This window comes from Hypanus sabinus, chromosome 29, assembly GCF_030144855.1.
Source record: "Hypanus sabinus isolate sHypSab1 chromosome 29, sHypSab1.hap1, whole genome shotgun sequence".
Lineage (NCBI taxonomy): Eukaryota > Metazoa > Chordata > Chondrichthyes > Myliobatiformes > Dasyatidae > Hypanus > Hypanus sabinus.
This window is the reverse complement of record NC_082734.1, coordinates 12,826,935-12,853,106: the sequence shown is the minus strand read 5'-3', so window position 1 is coordinate 12,853,106 and position 26,172 is coordinate 12,826,935. Positions and strand designations below refer to the sequence as shown.

The 26,172-nt window shown below is 47.2% G+C and overlaps 2 protein-coding genes across 8 annotated transcripts in view; one reads left to right on the top strand and one right to left on the bottom strand.

Annotated features, from left to right (window-relative positions):
- Positions 1–15,162, top strand: part of LOC132383002 (uncharacterized) — a 93,667-nt gene extending 78,505 nt beyond the window's left edge. For all 7 annotated transcript variants that reach the window (XM_059953673.1, XM_059953670.1, XM_059953667.1 and 4 more), the window contains 3 exons: positions 5,082–5,334; positions 9,409–9,509; positions 14,817–15,162. In XM_059953673.1, coding sequence (XP_059809656.1) covers positions 5,082–5,334; positions 9,409–9,509; positions 14,817–14,987 — 525 coding nt within the window. In that variant the 3' untranslated portion in view covers positions 14,988–15,162. The remainder of the gene's footprint in view (positions 1–5,081; positions 5,335–9,408; positions 9,510–14,816) is intronic.
- Positions 15,163–22,964: 7,802 nt separating this feature from the next.
- LOC132383000 (branched-chain-amino-acid aminotransferase, cytosolic-like) overlaps positions 22,965–26,172 on the bottom strand; it is a 39,761-nt gene continuing 36,553 nt past the window's right edge. The window contains exon 11 of the mRNA XM_059953665.1: positions 22,965–25,269. Within this exon, the coding sequence (XP_059809648.1) occupies positions 25,228–25,269 (42 nt within the window). The 3' untranslated portion in view covers positions 22,965–25,227. The remainder of the gene's footprint in view (positions 25,270–26,172) is intronic.

Sequence of the window (26,172 nt, the reverse complement as noted above, 5' to 3'; positions counted from 1 at the left end):
ACTTAACTGTTTAATAAACATATGTATATATACACTTAAAGTAACTCAGTTTGTTTCCTTGTCATTTGTTTATCATGTATTTCATTGTACTGCTGGTGAATTTTAAAACATAATGCCGGTGATATTAAACCTGATTTTGAAAAGAGGATATGAAGATATCACAGAAAAATGTCACATCTCAATCAAGAACAAAAACCTTGTGGTTTTTGTGATAACTCAAATTTATCAGCTGTAATTGCACTGCATTGATTCAATATCTTTATAGTATTGTATCATCTGCATGACGCTACCTAATTCACATTCTAGCATGTTTAAGTTTTAGGATATTTCTCCGGACTTATATAATAATCCCATTCATTTCATCAATTTATTTGTAAGAATTTATTAGTTTATCTTTATTGTGCATGTTCCATTCACACTTACAAGATCAATTTAGATTGTGGCGTGGGAAGATGGAGATAAGATAATGTTTTATTGATGGGGAGTGTTGCAGGCTGGATGGAATATAAAGCACACCACTACCCAACTAGCTTCAGATCCTTGACAGACGAGATTGACGGCTTCGACAGACAGAACGCCCTGTGTAACAGTTCTGGTCAGTCTATCGTTTACGTTGTACGTCTATTTTAAATGTACCATCTAAGGTTTTTGCAGTCTCGCTGTATTTATATATACTTTGGCAATATATGATTACTGCTTTACTAGAAATATATATTTTTTTCTTCTGTCTGTGAAGAGTAAGAATTTCAGGTTGTATACTGTATATTCTCTGATATTAATTGGAACCATGGAACCACTGACCAGTGGTAAGAGGGAGCAAGTGACTTAATGATGTGCTTTAAGCTGTAACAGCTCCCACACCGCCAAGAACAGATGATGGATTATTTTTTTTTAAAAAGCTTTAAAAGTACTCAGCAGGTCAGGTAGCATCTGTGGAGAAAGTAACAGGGTTAATGCTTCAGGTCTATTTATCAGATCTGGGAAAGTGTTTTAAGTTGCAGAGGTTGAGGGGACTGAGGGGGAACCTGTGTTAGGGTGCAGGTGAAGGCTGGCTAGGTGGCACAATGTTCTTAGTAGTATCCAGTTAACCTGCCCTCTGTGGCATTAGAGGGGAGCTCGAGAGAAATGGCTTCACAACAGCCTTGTGTAACTGTGTGAGGCAAAAGAGCAGTTGCTGGAAGTTGAAACGTAACAGGGTGCTGGAAATACCCAGCAGGTCAGTCAGAGCCCGTGGAAGGAGAATGTCAGATCAGAATCAGGTTTAATATTATTGGCATTGTCCTGTAATTTGTTGTTTGTGGCAGAAGTATCTTGCAATACATGATAATAAAAAACAGTAAATTACAGTATATATATATATAAAGTTAAATTAACTTAATATTGCAAAAAGAGAAAACAAATGTTACTGAGTAACTGCCACAGAGAGTTGACGCGAAACCAGTAATGTCTTGCTTTGGCACAAACAGGAAAGGCTGGTTATTTGAAACTGACGGATTTAAATATTGAGTTCTAAGGGCTGGGACGGAGACAGAAGATGAGGCACTGTTCCTCAAGCTCATTTTCCATTCAGGGATGAGGCAGAATACTGAGAAGGCTAGAAGAAAGAATGACCTTGAAGTGCCCAAAGCCCTGAATGCCGCAGTTTATGGAGTTGAAAGAAACAAAGTTAAAGTTGAATTTATTGTCATGTGCACAAGTATGCACAGGGGCAATTAAGAACTGTTACTCGCAGCAGCTTCACATCACATCATATCAACGGCATTCACAACAGAAACATAAACTGATTATAAATTTTAGACAATTTTTACACAATTAGAGTGCACCGGCTGGTAGTGTGGTGCCATCTGCACCACGCTTCAAGGTGAGTGGTCCCAGGTTCGAGTCTGGCGCTTTCCACCTGTGCTGGGGAGGTTGAGTGTCGAGCTAGCAACTTGGCCTCGTAAAAGGACAGACGGAAATGGTGAAGAAGTTGAAGAAGTGACACGGTTGCCCCCCCCACCCCCCCCCCCCCCGATGCGCCGCAAGGATCAGCAACAACTACCATTTCGGTGCGAAGTGATCGAGGTGGTCATAACATTGCCGTACTGAGGTAGAGATGAGGGTGGTGCAGGTTGGTCCAAGAACTGAATGGTTGAAGGGAATCAGACGCTCTTGAACCTGGTGATGCTTAGCTTCAGGCTTCTATACCTCCCGTCCAATGGCGCTTGAGAGAAGATGGTGAAGATCTGTAATGATCTTTGATGATGGATGTTTCCTTAAGTGGAGAAGAATGTACCTGTGATGTATTGGGCTGAGTTCATCTTTTTCTGCTCTCGTGCAGCCAGTCAGGTTACTTTCGAGAGCACAGCCTCACAAATTGTGTCTGATAGGGCATCGGATTTCAGCACAAGTAACACAATGGGGTAAACCCAGAAACAGAATCAGGCTTATTACCACTGCCCTAGCTCGTGAAGTGTGCTGGTTTTGTGGCAGCAGTACAGCCAAGGCATGAGAAGTTACTCTAAGAAAATAAATAGTGCGAAGAAGGATTAGTGAGGGCGCATTCACAGGTTCATAAGATAATTGAGAAAATTAGGCCATTCAGCCCATCAAGTCTGCTTCACCATTTCATCATGGCTGATCCATTTCCCTCTTAACGCCATTCTCCTGCTTTCTCCCCGTAACATAGAAACATAGAAAATAGGTGCAGGAGTAGGCCATTGGCTGATCATCCAACTCAGAACCCTGTACCTGCTTTCTCTCCATACCCCCTGATCCCTTTAGCCACAAGGGCCATATCTAACTTCCTCTTAAATATAGCCAATGAACCCGCCTCAACTGTTTCCTGTGGCAGAGAATTCCATAGATTCACCACTCCCTGTGTGAAGAAGCTTTTCCTCATCTCGGTCCTAAAAGGCTTCCCCTTTATCCTTAAACTGTGACCCCTCGTCCTGGACTTCCCCAACATCGGAAACAATCTTCCTGCATCTAGCCTGTCCAATCCCTTTAGAATTTTATGTAATGTAACCTTTCACACCCTGATTAATCAAGAACTTATCAACCTCCACCTTAAAGGCACCCAGTGACCCAGCCTCCACAGCCGTCAGATTCCACCAGATTCCACCAATTCACCACCCTCTGCCTGAAGAAATTCCTCCTCATTTCCATTCCAAATGGACATCCCTCTACTTTGAGCCTGTCCGTCTGGTCCTAGACACACCTACCAAAAGAAACGTCCTCTTCACATCCATTCTATCTCGGCCTTTCAACCTTCAATGAGAGCCCCCCCCCCCCGTTCTTCTGAATTTACGTACTATACAGAAATCTAATGGCAGAGAGGAAGAAGCTGTTCCTAAAATGCTGAGCGAGGTCTTCACCTCCTTGCTGATGGTGGTACTGGATGGTGAGAGTCCTCAATGAAGGGCACCGCCTTTGGACGATGTCCTCGATGTTGTGGAGCCTGCTGACTCAGCAACCCTTTCCAGTTTCCTTGGATCCTGTGTGGGGGCTCCTCGATAGCAGGCATTGATGAAAGCAGCCAGAATGCTCTCTAAGATACGAGGGGTGAGGGGTAAGTTCATGGCCTAAGGTAGGAGTCAATTTTAGAGAACCTAGCAGAATTATTTCTCCCACGTTTGCGGTCGTGGAGCACACGGATCCCTTCTTTGTAGAAGTCGGCGTCTTGGGCCTCCAGAAGTGGTCCACAGAAGGGGTGATTGATAAGTTTGTGGCCTAAGGTAGAAGGAGATGAGTTATTAGCTTCAAACTTTCTGCATTTTCACTGAAAGAGTTGAACTGCATATGCGTGTAACAAGAGCTGTATAACTAATCTCCTTCTACCTTAGGCCACAAACTTACCAATCACCCCTGCTGTGGACCACCTGGAGGTCCAAGACACTCTCATTACATGTTCGTGCAGTTCAGCTCTTTGAGTGATGACGCAGAAAGTTTGAAGTTAATAACTCACCTCCTTCTACCTTAGGCTGCGACCTTACCAATCACCCCCGCTGCGGACCACTTCTACAAAGAAGGGATCTGTGTGCTCCACGACCGCTGGACTGAGTGTAGGAGGGGACTATGTTGAAAAATAAATGTTCTAGGTTTTCTAAAATTGACTCCTTCTATCTTAGGCCACAAACTTATCAATCACCCCTCGTACATCTGTAGAAATTTGCAAGAATCTTTGGTGACGTACCAAATCTCAAATACCTATCAAAGCAGATGCTCGCGCTTGGCTTCTTACCACACACCACAGTAGGCGCACCGGACGGGGCCTTGTACTTTGCAAGATGTATGTGATGACTTCAGGAGAGGGCAGAAATTTTGTCCAGAGAGAATTTTGTTCGGGGGGAAGCATTAGTAGAGCTATGGATCAGAGGAGGCAGGTCAGGTCAGGTCAGGTCAGGTCTCATCTGTCAGAAGAGAAACAGGGTCAATGTTTCAGATTCGAGACCCCTCCTCGGAGTTCTGACAAAGAGACTGGGGGGGGAGGTAGAATTAAATTAATAGAAAATCAGGCAGAAAGGGTGAATAAGGAGAAACAATCTCACTTAGCAGATCAGTAACCAGGCATTGGATACTAGTCACTTGTAAAGGATTAGAGGGCAACTGAGGAAAGATTTTTCACCCAAGGGTGCTGAGTGCAGGAACAGGTGTCATAGAGTCTTCAGTACAGAAGCAGGCTCTTCGGCCCACAATGTATCTATTGCCCACCAAGAACATGTTCAGTGGTGGAGCAGGAACTCTCGGTTCATTTACAAATTACAGGGATGAACACAAAGATACAATAGATACAATAGCTTCTGCATATGCTGCGAATCTTGAGCAACACACACAAAATGCTGGAGGAACTCAGCTGGTCAGGCATCATCTATGGAGGGGAATAAACAGTTAATGTTTTGGACCGAGACCCTTCACCAGGATGACCAGGAGGTGCTGTTACATGAGGGCCAACAAGCTTGGAGTTGAAGCATGGTAAAGATCTCAACAGGTGGCTGGTTTGGACTTCAACCAACTGGCCGCCTTCCTCACACAATGCTCTACTGACCCTGTGTTCAGAGACTATTAAAATCCCAGCGTTAATAATCTATTTGTTCTTACAGGTGAAAGTGCGACCACCTACCATGTCCCATTTCGCATCTCCTCTGGGCCTTCTGCTGATTCTGGCGTTGTCCACGACGAGTCCGCTGGAGGCAAGACCAGACAAGCAGTCCCACCAGGATGATCACATGCAAGGACTCGTCCCGAACCCCAGACTGGGGCAGGGGCACCAACGCCCCCGCTGGCACGCCATCCCGTACATACAGATCAACGACGACGGGCAAGTCAGCAAGTCGGAGCATCAGAATGAGTACAGTAAGGGAACGATCCTTTCAACTTTTCCACCACACTACAGTTTTTTGCTGTCGAGAGATTGTCTGCGTACCAACTTCACAACCCATTCCAAAGTCCAAAGTAAATTTTATTATCATTTCAAAATGTTTTATTTATTTAAAAGAATAAGGATAAATACAAGTCAGAGGAGAAGTTTTCTCAAATACTTATTTCAATAATAGTACAAAGAAAGGATCTACACTGTCAAAATCATACATAGTATTAAGCTAATATAAAGAAAAAGAGAACCACATCTCCTCTTCACAATTCATAGAAAAAAAGACCCAAACATTTCTGTTATTAGAGAAAAAAAAAACACTAAACTAACCTAAAATGAAAAAAAAAGGTGACTGGGGAATCTGTTTTGAGGATACAATTAAAAAAAAGGAAAAAATCCTTCTGTCAAATCTAAAACTTTGCAGAGAAGAAAAAAAATTAACTGAAAAAGTAAAAAGAATTAGATCATATGAAAATATTGACTAAAAGGTCACTAAGTTTGCTCAAATTTAAAAGATGTGTCAAACATCCGACTCCTAATTTCTTGTAATACATAATCTAGAAGAAAAAATAAATAAATAACAAATAAATAAATAATAATAAATAAATAAATAAATAGATAGATAGATAGATAGATAGATAGATAGATAGATAGATAACAAATAAATAAATAAATAAATAAATAACAAATAATGAATAAATAAAAATTGTGCAAAAGACAGAAAAACTGTATATTAAAAAAAGTGAGGTAGGGTCCAAGGGTTCAATGTCCATTTAGGAATGTGTGCCTTCAGGCTTCTGTACCTCCTACCTGATGGTAACAGTGAGAAAAGGGCATGTCCTGGGTGCCAGAGGTCCTTAATAATGGACACTGCCTTTCTGAGACACCGCTCCTTGAAGATATCCTGGGTACTTTGTAGGCTGGTACCCAAGAAGGAGCTGACTAGATTTACAACCCTCGGCAGCTTCTTTCAGTCCTGTGCAGTAGCCCCTCCATACCAGACAGTGATGCAGCCTGTCAGAATGCTCTCCATGGGACATCTATAGAAGTTTTTCAGTGTATCTGTTGACAAACCAAATCTCTTCAAACTCCTAATGACGTACAGCCACTGTCTTGCCTTCTTTACAACTGCATCAGTATGTTGGGACCAGGTTAGATCCTCAGAGATCTTGACACCCAGGAACTTGAAGCTGCTCACTCTCTCCACATCTCATCTCTCTGTGAGGATTGGTGTGTGTTCCTTCGTCTTACCCTTCCTGAAGTCCACAATCAGCTCTTTCGTCTTACTGACGTTGAGTGCCAGGTTGTTGCTGTGACACCACTCCACTCGCTGGCATATCTCACTCCTGTGTGCCCTCTCGTCACCCAGCTGCAACCCTGACAAGTTGCTTGGCGTGTGAAGGTTCAGTCAGTGAGGTGCTGCGCTGGGTGCATCTGGGAGGTTCACTCTAGGGTCTGATGACGCAACTGATAGTGAGCAAGCTTTCAATAGGCGGCCTGTCGGTTGTATCACAACCCGCGGTTCCAACCAGCCCGGTTCAGCCCTGACCTCCTCGGCTGCCTGGGGCTTTCGTCCCACATCCCAAAGAGAGAGACTGGCTTTATGTGTCGCACGTACATTGATATGAGATGTGTCTTTTGCTTCTGGAATGTGCTGCGGGCAGTTCGCGAGCATCACCAGGCTTCTGGTGCCAAAATAGCATGCCCGCAGATCACGAACCCGTACATTTTGGAACGCCGGAGGGAAATGGGGCATCTGGAGTGGTCATGGGGAGAATGTACAAACCCTTTACGGACAGTGGCGGGATTTGAACCCTAGTCTTAGAGTTGGCACTGTAATAGCATTATGGTAACTGGAAGGCTACCATTCTGCCCCCAAAGGCATGTTGGTTGGTCAGTTAATCTGGTCGCCTTGCTTGTGAAATGAATGAATGAATTAATTAAATTTATTACCTACATCCTTCATATATATGAGTAGTAAAAGTTTTTACGTTAACATCTCCGTCTGAATGTACAATTTGTAATAAATAGTATACACAAAAGGATAGTCAACATAACAGAGAAATACAGTAGTGTCAGCATGAATTAATCAGTCTGATGGCCTGGTGGAAAAAGCTGTCCTGGAGCCTGTTGGTCCTGGTTTTTATGCTGCGGTACCGTTTCCCAGATGGTAGCAGTTGGAACAGTTTGTGGTTGGGGTGACTCAGGTCCCCAATGAACCTTCGGGCCCTTTTGACACACCTGTCTTGGTAAATGTCCTGAATAGTGGGAAGGTCACATCTACCGTTGCGCTGGGCTGTCCGCACCACTCTCTGCAGAGCCCTGCGATTGAGGGAAGTACAGTTCCCATACCAGGCAGTGATGCAGCCAGTCGGAATGCTCTCAATTGTGCCCCCGTAGAAGGATGTTGTTCAACTGAAAAGGGTGTAAATAAATTCAGACGGAAACACCTGAGCTACAAGGAGAAGCTGAGAAGCTGGGACCCACTCCCCGGAATGAAGGAGGCTGAAGGTACTTTGCAGAGGTATAAACCAGCATGGGAGGTATAGGTGCTCAGTCTGTTTCCCAGGATAGGGGAATCTGAAATTAAAGGGTATAAATTTGATGTGAAAGGCAAAAGGAGACCTTAGGGAAAGTTTGGCACACTGAAGGTGGTTGAATGAAAGTGGTAGAAGTAGATAGGACTGCAACCTTTAAAAGACACATGGACAGGTTTGTGGATAAGGAATGTATGGTGGGATATGGGCCAATTGTGGGGAAACAGGACTGGCTCAGGTAGATGATTTGGGCTGAATACATTGGCACTCTGGGACAGCCTGAAGCTGTGGGAAGTCCCTCTTACTGTGCGACATTAGGATTGGGTTGGAAACATTGCATCTTTTCATTTCTCTTTGATAGAAAGAAACATTAAATAAATCTACCAAAACACAGAACTTGTTTAAACTCTAACTAATTATTGGCATTGGTTTATTATTGTCATGTGTACCGAGATACAGTGTAACAGCTACAGAGAAAGTACAAGATCGTAACAAGATAGACTGTGAGATCAAGTGTCTTTCTATTCATACGAGAGTCTGATGACAGCTGTCCTTGACCCTGGTGGTACGTGCTTTCAGGCTTTCTTATCTTCTGCCTGATGGAAGAGGGGAGAAACGGGAACATCCAGAGTGAACGGGCTGCTTTACTGAGGCAGCGAGAAGGTCCCTAGAGGGGAGGCTGGTTTCCCTGATGCACTGAGCTGTGTCCACAACAATAGATTTATGAGCCGCCGATACCGCGTTGGGAAATTTCCACTGAGGTCCCCTCGTGGTACTGACTCATCTCAGTACTTTGGCTGGAAGACTGGTGGTGGTGGCATCCGTTGGTCTCGAGAGACCATGGATCTGCGCCTGGAGTTTCCAGGGTTGTATGGGAGACTGGCAGTTGCCCAAGCTGCAGGCCTTCCCCTCTCCACGCCACCGATGTTGTCCAAGGGAAGGGCACTAGGACCCAAGCAGCTTGGCACCGGTGTCATCGCAGAGCAATGTGTTAAGTGCCTTGCTCAAGGACACAAACACGCTGCCTCAGCTGAGGCTCGAACCAGTGACCTTCAGGTTACTAGTCTGATGCCTTGCCCACTAGGCCACACACCAACATTGCATGAGGGACACAGAAGCAACTTCCCCCCAGCTCTTTGCCCCTCACTGTGACGATTACTATAGACATCATAGTTACTAGAACTAAGGGACAAAGCCTCAAGATTTGGGGGAGTAGATTTAAGATGAAGATGAGGAGGAACCTTTTCCCAGAGGGTGGTGAATCTGTGGAATTCTTTGCCCAATGAAGCAGTGGAGGCTTCCTCAGTAAATATATTTAAGGCAAGGTTGGATAGATTTTTGCCTAGTAGGGGAATTATGGGGAACAGGCAGGTAGGTGGAGATGAGCCCATGGCCAGATCAGCCATGATCTTATCGATTGGTGGAGTAGGCTCGACGGGCCAGATGGCCGACCCCTGCTCTGCAGCTCCGTTTGAAGTCCGCGTGACCGAGAACGTTACTAACGCTCCCCGTTCCTTGCAGCTCTGATGGACATTCAGTTCACCAGCACCGGGATCGTGATTAAAGGGAGGAAGAGTGCCCGCTATCTGTGCTCGCACACCAACAGCACCCTGTACAGCACGGTGAGTGGCAGGCCATGCCTCTCCTTTCCATTGGGGAAACTGGCGCTTATTTGATGGTCTGATTGTACACTATATAAAAACGGTCCAAACAGCAGTCTGGTTAATCAGTCTTATTAACAGGCACAGACAGGGTGCATGTGGAGAGAGTGGGGGAGTCTAGGACCAAAGGGTATACCTCAGAATACAAGGATGTCCCTTTAAAACAGAGATGAGGAGGAACTTCTCTCACCAGAGGGTTGTGAATCTGTGGAAATCATTGCCACAGACGGCTGTGGTGGCCAAGTCATTGGGTATGTTTAAAGCAGAGATTGATAGGATCTTGATTAGTGAGGGGGTCAAAGGTTATAAGGAGAAGGCAGGGGAATGGGGCTGAGAAGAATGATGTTAGTCAGGAAGGAAGGGCAGAGCAGACTCGACGGGCCGAACAGCCTAATTCTGCTCCTATGTCTTATGGTTTTAGGGAATTTTGGGTCCTCCAGCTCCAGTGCTTGAAAGCACCTCAATTTCTACACCCACACTGCTGACGTCCATCGCTCCAGCCCAGTCCGTCTCCCATATTCACCTCTGTCCAAGAGGCTACAGAAATGAGACACGCCCCCTTTGACCCTCCCCAGCTTTCACTGATGCGCCACAGAGAGCATCCTATTTGTGACTTGGAACGGCTCTGCCCGCGGCCGGGAGAAACCGCGGAGAGCTGTAAGCCCAGCTCAGCGCACCACGGAAACCTGCACCTTCTCACGGCCTTGGCAAAGCAGCCATCTACCCTGGATATTCTTTCTTCTCCCCCTCCCACTGGGAAGAGAATACGAAAGCCTGAAAGCACAGACCCAGCAGGCTCAAGGACAACTTCTATCCCGCTGTTTTCAGACCTCTGGGCGGCCCTCTCATACTATAAGATAGACTCCTGACCTCACAATCTACTTCTGCACCTTCTCTGTAACATTATTTTCTCTATTCTGGTTTTGTTTCCCTTCAACTGCCTTATGTATGGATGGTATGCAGAACAAAGTTCCAAAGTTCCTCACTTTATCTCAGAACATGCACCTAAACCGGTTCGCCCTGTTCTATTTCCTCTGGATTTCTAGTAGTAATGGATGAGTAGATGTATCTCTTCTGATTAAACCTTTCTCTTTGCTTCCTGTCGAATTCTCCATTCCCCACACACTGTCTTCATCCTTTGCCCAGTCTAGGCATTCCACCTCCGACCTCTGACCGAGGTGCACACTGCAGCTGGCAGAGCCTCTGACTCACAGCTTCAGAGAACCTGGTTCAATTCCGATCCCGGGCGCCGTCTGGGTGCGATTTGCACCCGCTGCCCCATCGCCATGCATTTGCCCTGGGAACTCCTGTTTCCTACCTCGTCCTGAAGTTTGGTGCGGTTAGTAGGCTAGTGGGCCACTGAAAATTGCCCCTAGTGTGTGGGTGAATGGTAGAATCTGGAGAGAAGATTGATGAAAATTCTTGGAGAACAATAAAGCAGATTATTCATAGGATGAGTCTGATAGTCAGTGAAGATTTAATGGACTTAGTGGCCTGTTTCTGTGGTGTATCTCTCGACAACCCTTCAGTCTTTTCAGTACAGTGCCTAGTGAAGGCTTGATCTGTTCAGATGTGATTGGCTGAAATCACACTTTTCTTCAGAAACTCATCCAAAATGCTATTGTCCACCTTCACACTGCCACCAAGCCCCTTTCATCTGTTACTCCTCTGGTTTGGTCTATCAGACTCTTGGATTTAGGATTCCAGTGACTTCAGATCTCCATGGGCCAAACCTTTCGCCCATCAGAACCTACCTGCTTTCCCAGTTCTAATCCCTCGATCTCCACAGGTCAGTCTGGAGTTCGAGCTTGAAGCTTCCTGCCTCTCAACCTCTCCATCTTTAAAACGCCCCAACAAATCTAGTTTCATCCAAACCCCTGGCCACTTGTCCAACTGTTTCCTTTCTGCATCAGTTCTGTGTTGATTTTTTTTCTCTATTTCACTCCTGTAGAACGCTTAGTAATTTTATTGGCATCAAGGGCATGAATGGAATACAAGTTGGCGGTGTTGGCAAGATAAAATAAAACAAAATACTGAACGTTTCCTGGTTTACGGTTTGGACTTGGCATTGCTAGAAGCAGGGAAAATCAAGATAAAATCTAGACGATGTAGCTGAGAGTTCCATAGTATCATGGGGGAGGGGAGCTCTGTAACAGCCAGCCCATGTTTTTAAGACATTTTTATAAAACAATGTTAACAATATTAAGGTTTAATGTTTTCAAACATGTTTTCTTTAAACCAGTTTTTTTATGTGTTGAAAGCAAAGTGGCATTTTAGAAGCCCAACAGAAGGGATACCAATCAGATTTTCCCAGTGGTTAGGGACTGCGGTATGTTGTCAGGTTCATATACAGGTACTTTGGCACAGCTGGTAAAACTGCTGTCTCGCGGCCCCAACAACCAGTTCAATTCTCACCTCGGGTGCTGGCCATGTGGAGTTTGCACGTCCTTCTTGCGACCAGTTTCCGACTGGGGCTCCTGATTTCCCTTCACTGAACGTGGCTGTGCAAGTGAACAAGGCAGTAAAGAGGGCAGAAGGTGCGCTAGCCTTCATTGGTAGGGCTGTCGAGTACAGGAGCAAGGGATTTGTGCTGCAGCTACAGAAAGCGTTCTTCAGGCCACCGAGTATTGTGTTCGCTGCTCGTCATTCAATTATAGGATGGGGGTGCAGATTGTGGAGAGGGTGCAGATGTTTACCACGATGCGGTCTGGATTAGAAAATATGACCTATAAGGAGAAGCTGGACAATTCACAGTAGCGTAGTGGTTAGCATGACTTGGGGCATCAGAGTTCAATTCCAACATCGCTTGTAAGTATTCTGCACGTCTCCGAGAACGTGTAGGTTTCCTCCTGGTACTCTGGTTTCCTCCCACAGTCCAAAGATGTGCTGGTTCAAAGATTCACAGCACATTTATCATCAAAGTGGTTGGTTGGCACCCGTCTGTCTCAAAGGACAATGGGTGATGATCATCATCACAAGTCTGGGCGGAAGGTCTGGAGATCCTGAGATGCCCATTGGTCAAGATCTCTCTCTTGGCCTCGACGGTGTAGCTCAAAGGAAAGCTTATGAAGCAATATGTTTGGCGCCAGTGATATGCAGTGACGTCCAGCCTCCTCAGGGGCTCCACTCCAGATTTGCCATCCGGGTTCACTCCCATAGCCTTCGTCTCTCCCGAGCCTGCCCACAAAGGGATCCGATTCACGAGCACCAGGGGTGCGTCCACACGCCGGTGGGCCTGCGTGCAAGGGCCAGACCTCCTCCCTGTCCTCTGTAGTTCAGCCCAATTCCAAAAGGAGTTTGTGTGTTGCCAGCGAGGAGGCAGTACATGAGGCTTCCTGTCGGAGAGACTGTGTGTTATATTATCAAAGTACGTATGCAGTGTACAACCCTGAAATTCATCTTCCCCACAGACAGCCACGAAACAATGAAGAACCATGGAACCAACATCAAACATCAACCCCCTCCCCCTCCCAAACCTCGTGCAAAAAAAAGGGCAAACAGCAACAACAAAAGATCAAGAAACACAGAATGTGAAAATCAAAATCAAAAGGCTTATTTTAGCCCAGTGTTTCTTGTCTGTAGGCCATCTTGATTCAAAGATAACCCAAACATAGTAACAGTACAGAAGCAGCCAGAACTGTTATAAACCTGAACTAAGAGTCCAAATCCACAATCCACATTGATCAAACCTTGCTCCGGCGCCATCCCCTGACAGCATCGAGGGTTAAAAGGTTAATTGCCCCGTGATTAGTCTCATGTTGCATTAGTGGGTCGCTGGCAGTGGGGCTCAAGGGGCTGGGAGCGACTGTTCTGTGTTGTACCTCTGACTGAATAAAATTTGGGCTGTTCTCCCTCAGAAGCCGAGGGGAGACCTGATGGAGGTTTTTAAGATTATGAGGCAAAAATGGAGTAGGCAGTTAGAATCTTTTCCCCAGGGTAGAAATGGCAGATCAGAATCAGAATCAGGTTTATTATCACCAGCATGTGTCGTAAAACTTGTTAACATAGCAGCAGCAGTTCAATGCAATACATGATATAGAATAATAATAACTCAATCAATTACTGTACAGTATACCTACATGGAATTGATTAAAAGTTGTGTAAAAACAACAATAATATATTTAAAGAAGTGGGGTAGTGTCCATTCAATTTAGGAATCAGATGGCAGAGGGGAAGAAGATAACAGAGGATATGCTTTTAAGGCTGAGGGGGTAGGGTGTTTAAAGGCAAATTTTTTTCATGCAGAGACTGGTAGATGTCTGGAAATAGGTTACCAAGGGTGGCCAGTTCGGTGGAAATTTAGGGGTGTTCAGGTGGTCATGAGTATGAGGAGATTGGAGGGTTATGTATGATAGGAGGGCGTTCAGTATAAACTGACACCAAGATCAACACACCACGGGCCAAATGCCCGGTCCAGTATTGTACTGTTCTAAGTAGATCCTGAAGACGCGTGGGTTGGTGGTTAATTGGCTGCTGTGGTGGGAGACTCAGAGGTGTCAGGGAGACTAGCCTGCAGAGGAATGGAATAGCAACGGGTCTCCTGTTGTAAGGCGAAACGTGGAGGAGGTGGGAGACCATCAGAACTGATGAAGAGACACAGAAGTTACAGTAGGGTCGCGGTTAGCGCGTCGCAGTTCCGGCCACGGGGCGTCGGGAGTTCAGAGTCCAGTCCCTGTGCTCCGGTTTCTTCCCACAGTCCAAAGATGGACATTGTTAAATTATTCCGTGATGGGGTTAGGGTCAAATCGGGGTTGCCGTATCTCCGGGTAAAATGAAGCTGACGTTGATCCTGAGCAGCACACAAAACACCGGAGAAACTCACCGGGTCGGGCAGCAACTCTGAGGGGGAATGGAGAGTCAATGTTTTGGCTCGAAACCCTTCATCGGGACTGGAGAGGGAGAGAGAGTGGGGTGGGGGGTGGGAAAGTGCGTAAACAAACAGGTGGAGGGAAGGGTGGAATAAGAGCTGGCAGGTGAGCGGGGAAGATGGTCTCAGGTAGTGACAATGGGTCGAAGATGCAGTAGAGTGAGGTGAAGATCGGAACAGGTGGGGGGAGTTCGCAGGTGATGGACAGACAGAGGGGAAGGAGACAGGATAATGGGGGCCGTTTGGATCAGGAGCAGAGTGAAATGACACATTGGGGCAAGAAAGGGACAGAGGGCGGAGCGGCTGCCCGCACTTTGTGAATTCGAGGTTGGAAACCTGAGCACTTACCAGAGTCCCGCCTTTTACGATCTTCACAACTCTGGACCCCGTGTCTGTTTCAGCCCCAGCTAGAAGAGAACTGCACGTTTAAGGAAGGCGCCGCCAGTAACCGGCTAGGGAACGACGGAAACCTCGAACAACGCGGCTGTTCGCAGGCAAGGACGGGCACTGCATGCGTGCAGTCCGAACGCGTCAACCCCAATTCACCAGATCCGGTGGAAATGATCGTCTGATGAGATAGATACGCACCACAGCTCTGAAACTTCAGCAATCGCCTCCGATATTATTTATTTAACCAGTTATTCATCACTATGAATTAATTGTTTTATTTATGCTAAGATTATCTACATACCGTGAAAGGCTGACACTGGTTATTTTGGTAACCTTTTTTTAAATATAAATGGTTGTTCAATATTTGCAAGGCCTCTCTGACTTTTGAATTTCTTATTGCACAAAATAGGGGACATCTCCCCATGTGGGCTGGTGTGGTGGGGAGAGGATTGGTTTGGTCACTGATATGGATATTCGGACTGGGCTGCAGGTTAATCCGACTACTAAACCAGGTGAGAGGTGTAGAGTAACCTGGTAACAAAGCACCCTGGGTTAATAACCCCCCCAAAACAGAGACTCAAGTTCCATATATAATTTAAAATCAGATAAGAATGTCTCTACTGCCTATTACGCCACCGGCATTGGGGGCAGCAATGAAGATCCCCCATCGCTGGCAATGTTCAGGGCTTCCTCTCGGTTTTCACCACTGTCAGTCATGCAAGTCCCGGGCGGAGATTCAGGAACACCGTTGCACTCAGATGTAGACCACTGGTTCCGTAACGATTTCGTTTGACCATTCAGGGTTGTTGGCCTAGATTTGAACCCCCGAACCTGGAGGACCGGTGGGCCACTCTCAGTCTGGCCTCTACCCTTTGACCTGTTTGGCGTGGGCGACCCTACCAGGAGTCAAAGCCTAAAGTCCTGACTCAGCCAACATAGCTGTCCGGGTCATTGAGGCACGCGAGCCTCCAAACCAGCATAAGCTTGTGCTCCTCTTGGAGGAGTTAACAATATAAAACCTAGAATTTTGCTAACAAAAATACTTATCAGAATCAGATTTAATGTCACCTACAAATGTCGTGAAATTTGTCAACATAGTAATCACAAAATAGTACAATTTTTGGCCCTAATGCTCTTTCGAGTAGACCAGGTTTAGCCTAACCCGTAACTGCCCCTGAAATGGCGTAATGAGGCATTCAGTCATAGGATGCATGGCCTCAATCTGAAACATTTGACCTCCACAGATGCTGCCTGACCTGCTGAGTTCTTGGGCAGTTTAGTTTTTGCTCCAGATTCCAGCACCAGCAGACTCTTGTGTCTCCACAGAATGACCTACCACCGCATTCCTTCCATATGTTTAAGAAGTTCTGATTGGCCGGGGGGGGGGGGGGGGGCATCAAGGGATATGGTGAGAGGGCAGGTGTATGGGGTTGAATGAGATCTGGGATCAGCCATGATGAAATGGTGTAACACTGCTCCTATGTCTTATGGTCTAAGTAATGAGGAACATGCCAGTGTTTTCAAGTGACTTTGTCAAAAGCCTACACTGACATTAGAAATAAGAACTACACTCAGTAGCCACTTTACTAGGTTCAAGAGGGAAACCCAGTGTGGCCTTCTGCTTCTGTAGGCCACACACTTCATGGTTCGACGTGTTGTGTGGTTGGAGATGCTTTTCTGCACACCACTGTTGTAACGTGTGGTTATTTCACTTACAGTCGCCCTCCTATCAGTTTGAAATGGTCTGGCCATTCTCCTCTGACCTCTCTCATGAACAAGATGTTTTCACCCACAGAACTGCCACTCACTGGATGCTTATTTCTCCCCCCCCCCCCGCCCCCATCATTCTCTGTAAATTCTTGGTGATTGTTGTGTGTGAAAATCCCAGGAGGTCCACAATTTCTGAGATACTCGAACCACCCTGTCTGGCACCAACTATCATTCCACGGTCAAAGTCACTTCGATCACGTTTCTTTCCCCATTCTGATGTTTGGTCAGAACAATGACTGAACCTCTTGACCATGTCTGCATGCTTTTATGCATTGAGTTGCTGCCACATGATTGTCTGGTTAGATAGTTGCATTATTAATCAGGTGTACAATAAAGTGGTTACTGAATGTAGTTCCTAAGAACAGTGTACACCAGCAACCAAGGGTTTGTCTGCAACCAGACAGACTGCACCTCCACTCAGTTACACACGCAGAGAGTTACAATCACTAAAACCTCCTCAATAAGCAAAGCACAAAGCACATTTTAATTCTTTTATTTCAGATTGAAGGAATATGGTGGATGTGATACCAGTGCAAGGATGCATGACAAACTTTGGAAATTGAAAGACAGTTATAAACCGCACTTGAAAGAAGGTGCACAAATATTGTGTTAGAGGAACAAAAATGCAATATGCAGCTAACGATCAGCCCCAGGTGACCATGGCAGCAGCATTAATCAGAAAGCGGCCAACGTCCACTAGCAAGAAACCAGGATAACATCAGGTGTAGCTTTGGCTGGCTTTACTGAAAGCCATCCTACTTCTAAATAGCTGTATTTCTGATTAAGCTCCCAAGGTACAAGCTTTGGAGATTTTCTCTTGTGTGATTTACTGACATTTTGTGGAGAGTTAGAGCACAGCCCAGACAGTTCCAATTCAACAGCAGCACTGACAAGACATTTTGCGGCTTAAAGATACCGAAAGAAGGACACTAACAGCTCTTGGTAAAGACAAACACAAGTAACACTGATGACAATGGTCATATCAGAACTGGCAGAGGTTTTGAATTTGAGATGAGATGAGCCACAGGAGCCAGCAAACAGCATCCTGGACAAATGCCTCATTTTTTGGGGATATTTTACTGTAGAACAAGACAGTAATGACATGGGCGAGACAGTGTCTATCTGGAAGGAATGTGATTTTATAGCTGGATCTTCAGGATTCAAAATGTAAACCAGTGTTTCACCCAGTGGTGAGACCAGCAACACTTTCCTAGAGTACAGTCCATGCACCATTCCTCCACCCAATAACAAGACACTCCGTATAGCACCCTCCAATGGTTCCACCCCCCCACACCAAACACCCCCACTTCATCCCACACACACCAAACACCCCTAGTCCCATCCCCCACACACCCAGTCCATCCCTCACACATCAAACACCCCCAGACCCATCCCACACACACCAAACACCCCCAGTCCCATCCCACACACACCAAACACCCCCAGTCCATCCCTCACACACCCAGTCCATCCCACACATACCAAACACTCACAGTGCATTCCACACACACCAAACACCCCCAGTCCATCCCTCACACATCAAACACCCCCAGACCCATCCCACACACACCAAACACCCCCAGACCCATCCCACACACACCAAACACCCCCAGTCCCATCCCACACACACCAAACACCCCCAGTCCATCCCTCACACATCAAACACCCCCAGTCCCATCCCACACACACCAAACACCCCCAGACCCATCCCACACACACCAAACACCCCCAGTCCCATCCCACACACACCAAACACCCCCAGTCCATCCCCCACACACCAAACACCCCCAGTCCATCCCTCACACACCCAGTCCATCCCACACACACCAAACACCCCCAGTCCATCCCTCACACATCAAACACCCCCAGTCCCATCCCACACACACCAAACACCCCCAGTCCATCCCTCACACACCAAACACCCCCAGTCCATCCCACACACACCAAACACCCCTAGTCCCATCCCTCACACACCCAGTCCATCCCACACACACCAACCACCCCCAGTCCATCCCACACACCAAACACCCCCAGTCCATCCCACACACCAAACACCCCCAGTCCCACCCCTCACACACCAAACACCCCCAGTCCATCCCTCACACACCCAGTCCATCCCACACATACCAAACACCCCCAGTGCATTCCACACACACCAAACACCCCCAGTCCATCCCTCACACATCAAACACCCCCAGACCCATCCCACACACACCAAACACCCCCAGTCCCATCCCACACACACCAAACACCCCCAGTCCATCCCCCACACACCAAACACCCCCAGTCCATCCCTCACACACCCAGTCCATCCCACACACACCAAACACCCCCAGTCCATCCCTCACACATCAAACACCCCCAGTCCCATCCCACACACACCAAACACCCCCAGTCCATCCCTCACACACCAAACACCCCCAGTCCATCCCACACACACCAAACACCCCTAGTCCCATCCCTCACACACCCAGTCCATCCCACACACACCAACCACCCCCAGTCCATCCCACACACCAAACACCCCCAGTCCATCCCACACACCAAACACCCCCAGTCCCACCCCTCACACACCAAACACCCCCAGTCCATCCCTCACACACCCAGTCCATCCCACACATACCAAACACCCCCAGTGCATTCCACACACACCAAACACCCCCAGTCCATCCCTCACACATCAAACACCCCCAGTGCATTCCACACACACCAAACACCCCCAGTCCATCCCTCACACATCAAACACCCCCAGTCCCATCCCACACACATCAAACACCCCCAGACCCATCCCACACACAACAAACACCCCCAGTCCATCCCTCACACACCAAACACCCCCAGTCCATCCCACACACCAAACACCCCCAGTCCATCCCACACACCAAACACCCCCAGTCCCATCCCTCACACACCAAACACCCCCAGTCCCATCCCACACACACCAAACACCCCCAGTCCATCCCCCACACACCAAACACCCCCAGTCCATCCCACACACCAAACACCCCCAGTCCCATCCCTCACACACCAAACACCCCCAGTCCCATCCCACACACACCAAACACCCCCAGTCCATCCCCCACACACCAAACACCCCCAGTCCATCCCTCACACACCCAGTCCATCCCACACATATCAAACACCCCCAGTGCATTCCACACACACCAAACACCCCCAGTCCATCCCTCACACATCAAACACCCCCAGTCCCATCCCACACACACCAAACACCCCCAGACCCATCCCACACACATCAAACACCCGCAGACCCATCCCACACACACCAAATACCCCCAGTCCATCCCACACACCAAACACCCCCAGTCCCATCCCACACACAACAAACACCCCCAGTCCCATCCCACACACACCAAACACCCCCAGACCCATCCCACACACATCAAACACCCGCAGACCCATCCCACACACACCAAATACCCCCAGTCCATCCCACACACCAAACACCCCCAGTCCCATCCCACACACAACAAACACCCCCAGTCCATCCCCCACACACCAAACACCCCCAGTCCTATCCCACACACAAGCAGTCCATCCCATACACACCAAACACCCCCAGTCCCACCCCTCACACACCAAACACCCCCAGTCCATCCCACACACACCAAACACCACCAGTCCCACCCCTCACACACCAAACACCCCCAGTCCCACCCCTCACACACCAAACACCCTCTGTCCGAACCTGAACTCATCAAATATTCATAGTTCTATTCCCTACACACTGAACTCCCCCAGTTCTACCCCACATACCAAATGCCCCATGTCCCAGTTTCCTCACTCCAAATAAACCCAGAGCCTCTCTCACACACCATCCAGCTCCAGATCCTCTTCATGACCACAAATCTAAACCGTGTCACTCCCAAATATCCACAGACCTTTCCCACAATCCGGCCAGTTTCTCCTCCAGCTACCCCAACCCAATCACCCTCTTCCCCCTACACTAACCCGCCTCTACCTTTAGTCCCCAGGGCAACTCCTCCAAATTCTCCCTTTGAAAAAGTAATTATGCTTGTATCCTTTATCAAATTCAGGTGAAAAATTGTTCAAGGGTATATCTGAACCCTTGAATAAGCAGTAAGGGGGAAGCCCTACATACAGCATATTGGTCAAGGTCCTGGAGCCTGCGCAATATTCGATAGTCACCCTGCCCTAACTCACCACCCTGCCCTCATCAACCTCAGGGTTAAAGTCCGACTGGATCCAACACTGAACCAGAATGAAAACCAGGAGAAAGCACTGGACGAGTCACGGGGTTTGACAACAGTCGCTCCCTCACCAGCGCAGAACCATAAGCAGGGAGCGAAACTATCAGTTCCTTTCTCATGCGTGACAGCTGCACGTGGTTCGACCTCTCTCTCAGGCTACTGCTTGTTATGGTTTTCATTTCTTCTTCTGAGCAGCCGTTCCTCTGCCTTGCAGCTTTGTACTCGCCTCTCCAGTCTCCAACGCCTGTAATGTACTGTCCTCTGCGAGAAGTCCAGATCACCGCAAGGTCACACAGCACAGGAACAGGTCCTTCGGCCCGTCAAGTCCGTTCCAACCAAGTGCCGATGTACACTAACCCTACACTAATCCCATTTTATATTCTCCCCACATTCTCATTAACCCCCCCCCCCCCCCCGATTCTAACAACTCACCGACATACTAGGGGCAACCTGCGAAGGCCGATTAACCAGCCAGCCAGCAGGTCATTGGGATGTGGATGGAAACCGGAGCATTCCAGAGGAAACCCGCACAGTCCCAGGGTGAACGTGTGAACTCCACACAGTCAGCATGGGACGGCAGGATCGAATATGGGTCACTGGGGTTGTGAAGCAACACCTCGACCAGCGTTGCTATCCTGATGTGCAATTAGCCAGTCGGTAATCGGCACAAAAGGTGCGGGACAGGAGCGTAGCAGTTGGTGTGATGCTGTAGCTATGCCAGCAACCCAGGTTCAATTCCTGCCGTGGCTGCATCCCACATCCCAAAGACGTACAGGTTAGCAGTTTAATTGGACGTATGGGTGTCAGGGTCGCTGGCCAGAGGGCCCATTACAGTGCTGTATCGCTATATAAAAAATAAGAAGGTCGGGGGTGACTTGGTGGAAGTGCAGAAGGCGAAACGGTGATTGTCTTTTTATAACTATCACCGGGTTAGTGCTGAGATTAATTAAAGGATATGTTTATAAAAAAAACTCCTAGACGACATAAGTGGGACAGTTATTTCCGAGCTGACCCAGTTCAACTTTAAAGCAACTCCGATCACAAACCCAGTTGGAATAGCAGGTGGATACAATGACAGAGACCAGCTGAAGTTGGCTAAACCTACAGGTCACACATCTAAGGATTAAACTAAAATGCCATGCAGTTGTGTGGTCCGTGAGTGTGTCGGAGTACAGAGAGGAAATTAGAACCTGGTGGCCTGGTGCGAAGACAATAACCTATCCCTCAATGTCAGCAAGACAAAGGAATTGGTTGTTGACTTCAGAAGGAGTAGCGGACCGCACAACCCCATCTACATCGGTGGTGCGCAGGTGGAACAGGTCAAAAGTTTTAAGTTCCTCGGGGTGAATATCACAAATGACCTGACTTGGTCTAACCAAGCAGAGTCCACTGCCAAGAAGGCCCACCAGTGCCTTTACTTCCTGAGAAAGCTGAAGAAATTTGGCCTGTCCCCAAAAACCCTCACTAATTTTTATAGATGCACCATAGAAAGCGTTCTTCTAGGGTGCATCACCACCTGGTATGGAAGTTGTCCTGTCCAAGACCGGAAGAAGCTGCAGAAGATCGTGAACACAGCCCAGCACATCACACAAACCAATCTTCCATCCTTTGACTCACTTTACACCACACGCTGCCGGAGCAGTGCTGCCAGGATAATCAAGGACACGACCCACCCTGTCAACACACTTTTTGTCCCTCTTCCCTCCGGGAGACGGCTCAGGAGCTCGAAGATTCGTACGGCCAAATTTGGGTACAGCTTCTTTCCAACTGTGATAAGACTGAACGGATCCTGACCCGGATCTGGGCCGTACCTTCCAAATATCCGGACCTGACTTGCACTACCTTACTTTCCCTTTTCTATTTTCTAATTATGATTTATAATTTAAATTTTTATTATATTTACTTCGATTTGTACTTTAGGGAGCGCGAAGCGCAGGATCAAATATCGCTGCGATGATTGTGCGCCCTAGTATCAACTGTTTGGTGACAATAAAGTAAAGTGATACCAGCTTTTTGTAATACCCAGACAGGCATACGATGCCGAAACCATTTGAATGGAGAAACACACCGACATGTCCTGCTCCGATTGCACGGATTCACAAGTTTCACACTAGGTGTGTGCAAATACAAACACACACAGACTGAGGGAATGCAACCAAATATAGATAAACATTGATTTAATGAAATATTTGGGTCAGACAGGCAGATACATATGATTAAGTAGTGAAGTTGATCCAGACAAACTTTCTGAATCAAGTAGATCCCTGCACTGCATAGTCCATGAGTGACCATCACAGAATGAGGTTGAAGGGTAAAGAGTTTATTTGATACAAAGCTTCTGGATGGAGTTGACTGCATTACATTATGAAGCACTGTCTTATCAGTGGGGGCACTGTGACAGCCCTATTCTTCTCAATCAATGGACGACAACACAAACAGAGAAAGTACTGAAAGTGGCTTCGTTACAGGTAGCTCCAAGTTCCTGACTGGGAGGAGACTCTGCATTGACCACGTATCCTTTCACGCCATCGGTAACTTGTTAGCCTCCTTCAGCACTGACTGCACGGATTCCCAGCCGCTTGTGTGCGTTTCCTTTGCTCCCCAGTCTTCCCCCCCCCCCACCCCTCCCCGGAGCAGTCACTGCACCAGTCCCAAAAACAGAGCTATCGTTGTTTTTACAGGCTGCAACTTTTTAAACTTGTTCGCTGTGCGCAGGAGGATGAGGTCTTCGGTACAATGGAAGCCGTCTTGAGGAAAAAAATTCACAACAGGAATCAGTGAGAGATGTAGTGGCAATCTCCTTGCGTCAATAAACGCAATAAAATAGTGTCAATAAACCATGAGCATTGCCACAAGTGACAAACATATGCAAATGCAAAGTATTAAAACAAATCCCATAAATTATAAAAGAAAAACTACCATATAATGCAGCAATACTTCCATTGTGCGTATAAACACTGATTTGTTCCGATTTTGAACTATTCAGAATATACGTGCCTTTGTCTTGTGCATTCAGACAGCCAAAATAGGTAACACATTGATTAGAACAATTGACCTGGACTGGTAAGACAGAGATCTGGACCAACCTGACAGAGACTCCAGTTCAAATCCCACCAGGAGGAAGTTAAATGCTTTGCGTTGATGACCACATAGCCAATGGATTACTGTAGAAACTGATCTGGTTCCCTAGCGACCTTTGGGGAAGGGGATCTGTCACCATTAGCCATGTCTGTGCGGGGCTCCAGCCTGTGGTAGTGCGGCTGACTTAGAAATGACTTAACGAGCAACATTTTTTCAGGGGAATTAACGCTGCTACATCCACATCCCGTAAATGAATACTGTATATATTTTTAAAATGGTCACAATGACATTCTGGCAGTGATGATCTTTGAGGGAATGGGACTTCAGTGAAGTGCAGTCAGGCTTTGATGGACCATCAAAGTGCCTGAGTCCCTACATACATCCCCACGTCACTTAGGACCCTGACCCAGCAGAGCCAAGAGATTCGTAAAGTGTCACACCACATGGAACCAGGTTCTCAGGCTCACTGGGTCCAAGCTGACCATTCATCACCCAACTACACTAATCCTATAGGAATCTAATTTTTTTATTCTTCTCATATCTTCATCAGCTTCCCTCCAGATCAGGGATGAAAATCAGGGGTTCCCAAACTTTGACCCCCCCCCCCCCCCCCCACAACCTGAGGACCCCAGGTTGGGAACCCCGCTCCAGATTCTACTATTCACACACACACTATGGCAACTAACCTACGGAGCAGAATGTGTTTAGGATGTTGGGGGAGAAACCAGGTCACCCAGGTGGTCACAGGGAGAACATACAAACTCCACACAGACAGGATTGAATCCAGACCTCCGGTGTTCTGAGACAGCAGCTCCATCAGCTCAGCCGCCTTTAGGTTCGGACAGTTCCAGTTGATGTCTTTCAGAAAAGTAAGATCATGTCTCAACAAGGCTGAAAATCCTCAGCAGCTGTTAGAAAAACTACGTTAACTGGTCAGTTCAACAGCACAGGTCAAAGCCATCAGTTCATCTTTTCCGAGCATTTTCTGTTTCCATTTGTGACAGGAGCTGAGGATTAAACACTTCTGTTCTCCCTCCAACATCATCAGCTTCTCAAGTCAAAGTAATAACCAACTCCAGGGACTATGGGTCTCAACTGCATTTGGAGACTCACTGCTACCAATTATTATTCAAGTTGCGACAATGAACATCCCATAAACTACTTGATAAGAAATTAAAGGCAGACCAGAGAACCTAAGAGAGCACCGCAGAATCTACTTTCTGGACTAATTCTACAACTGCACAAGATTAATAAAGTTTCCCAGATTCTTCCTCGAGAGAAAGTATCCACAGTGCAGACAGAGTTGTTTCCAGCTTAGGCCTGTGTGGATAGGATCCATTGTTCAGATGACCAGCTTTGTCCACTCGCTGGATTTCCGACCATACTGAAATTAGAACAGAATTAGATCTTTATAATGCCTTTTAGTGTTAGAGTGCACCCTCAACCTCTATCGCTTTCAGACACAGTAAAGGACTACATGTCAGTCCATGGCCTCCTCTACTGCTGCAATGAAGCCACACTCAAGTTGGAGGAGTAACAACTTATATTCCATTGGATAGCCTCCAACCTGATGGCAATCACATCAATTTCTCGAATTTCCAGTAAATGCACACGCCCCCCCCCCCTTCACCATTCCCCATTTCCCTCTTACCTGCCCATAACCTCCCTCTGGAGCTCCTTCTCCTTCCCTTTCTTCCATGGCCTTTTATCCTCTCCTAAAAGATCCCTCCTTCTCCAGCCCTTTATCTCTTTCACCAATCAACCTCCCAGCTCTTCACCCTTCACCCTCTCCCGGTTTCACCTAACACCTACCATCTTGTACTTCTTCCACTCCGCCCCACCTTCTTCCTCTGACTTCTCATCTTTTCTCCCCCGACCCGACGAGGGTCTTGGCCTGAAACATTGACTGCACTCTTTTCCATAGATGCTGCCCGGCCTGCTGCGTTCCTAGCATTTTGTGTGTGTTACTTTGATTTCCAGCACCTGCAGAATTTTTCTTGTTTGTGAAAGGACTACACTGTTGTTCACCTGCACCGCACTTTCTCTGTAGCCGTTACCACATTATTCTGAATTGTTATTGTTTCACCTTGTTCTAACTCGGTGAACTGTGTAATGATCTGATCTGTATGAACAGTAAGCAAGATAAGATCACCCCATATTCTCCTAAATTTGAATGAATAAAGTCCCAACCTACTCTGCCTCGCTCCATAAGTCAGCCCCTTGAGTTCTGGCAATACCCTTCTAAATAATGCACACAAAATGCTGGAGGAATTCAGCAGGGCAGGCA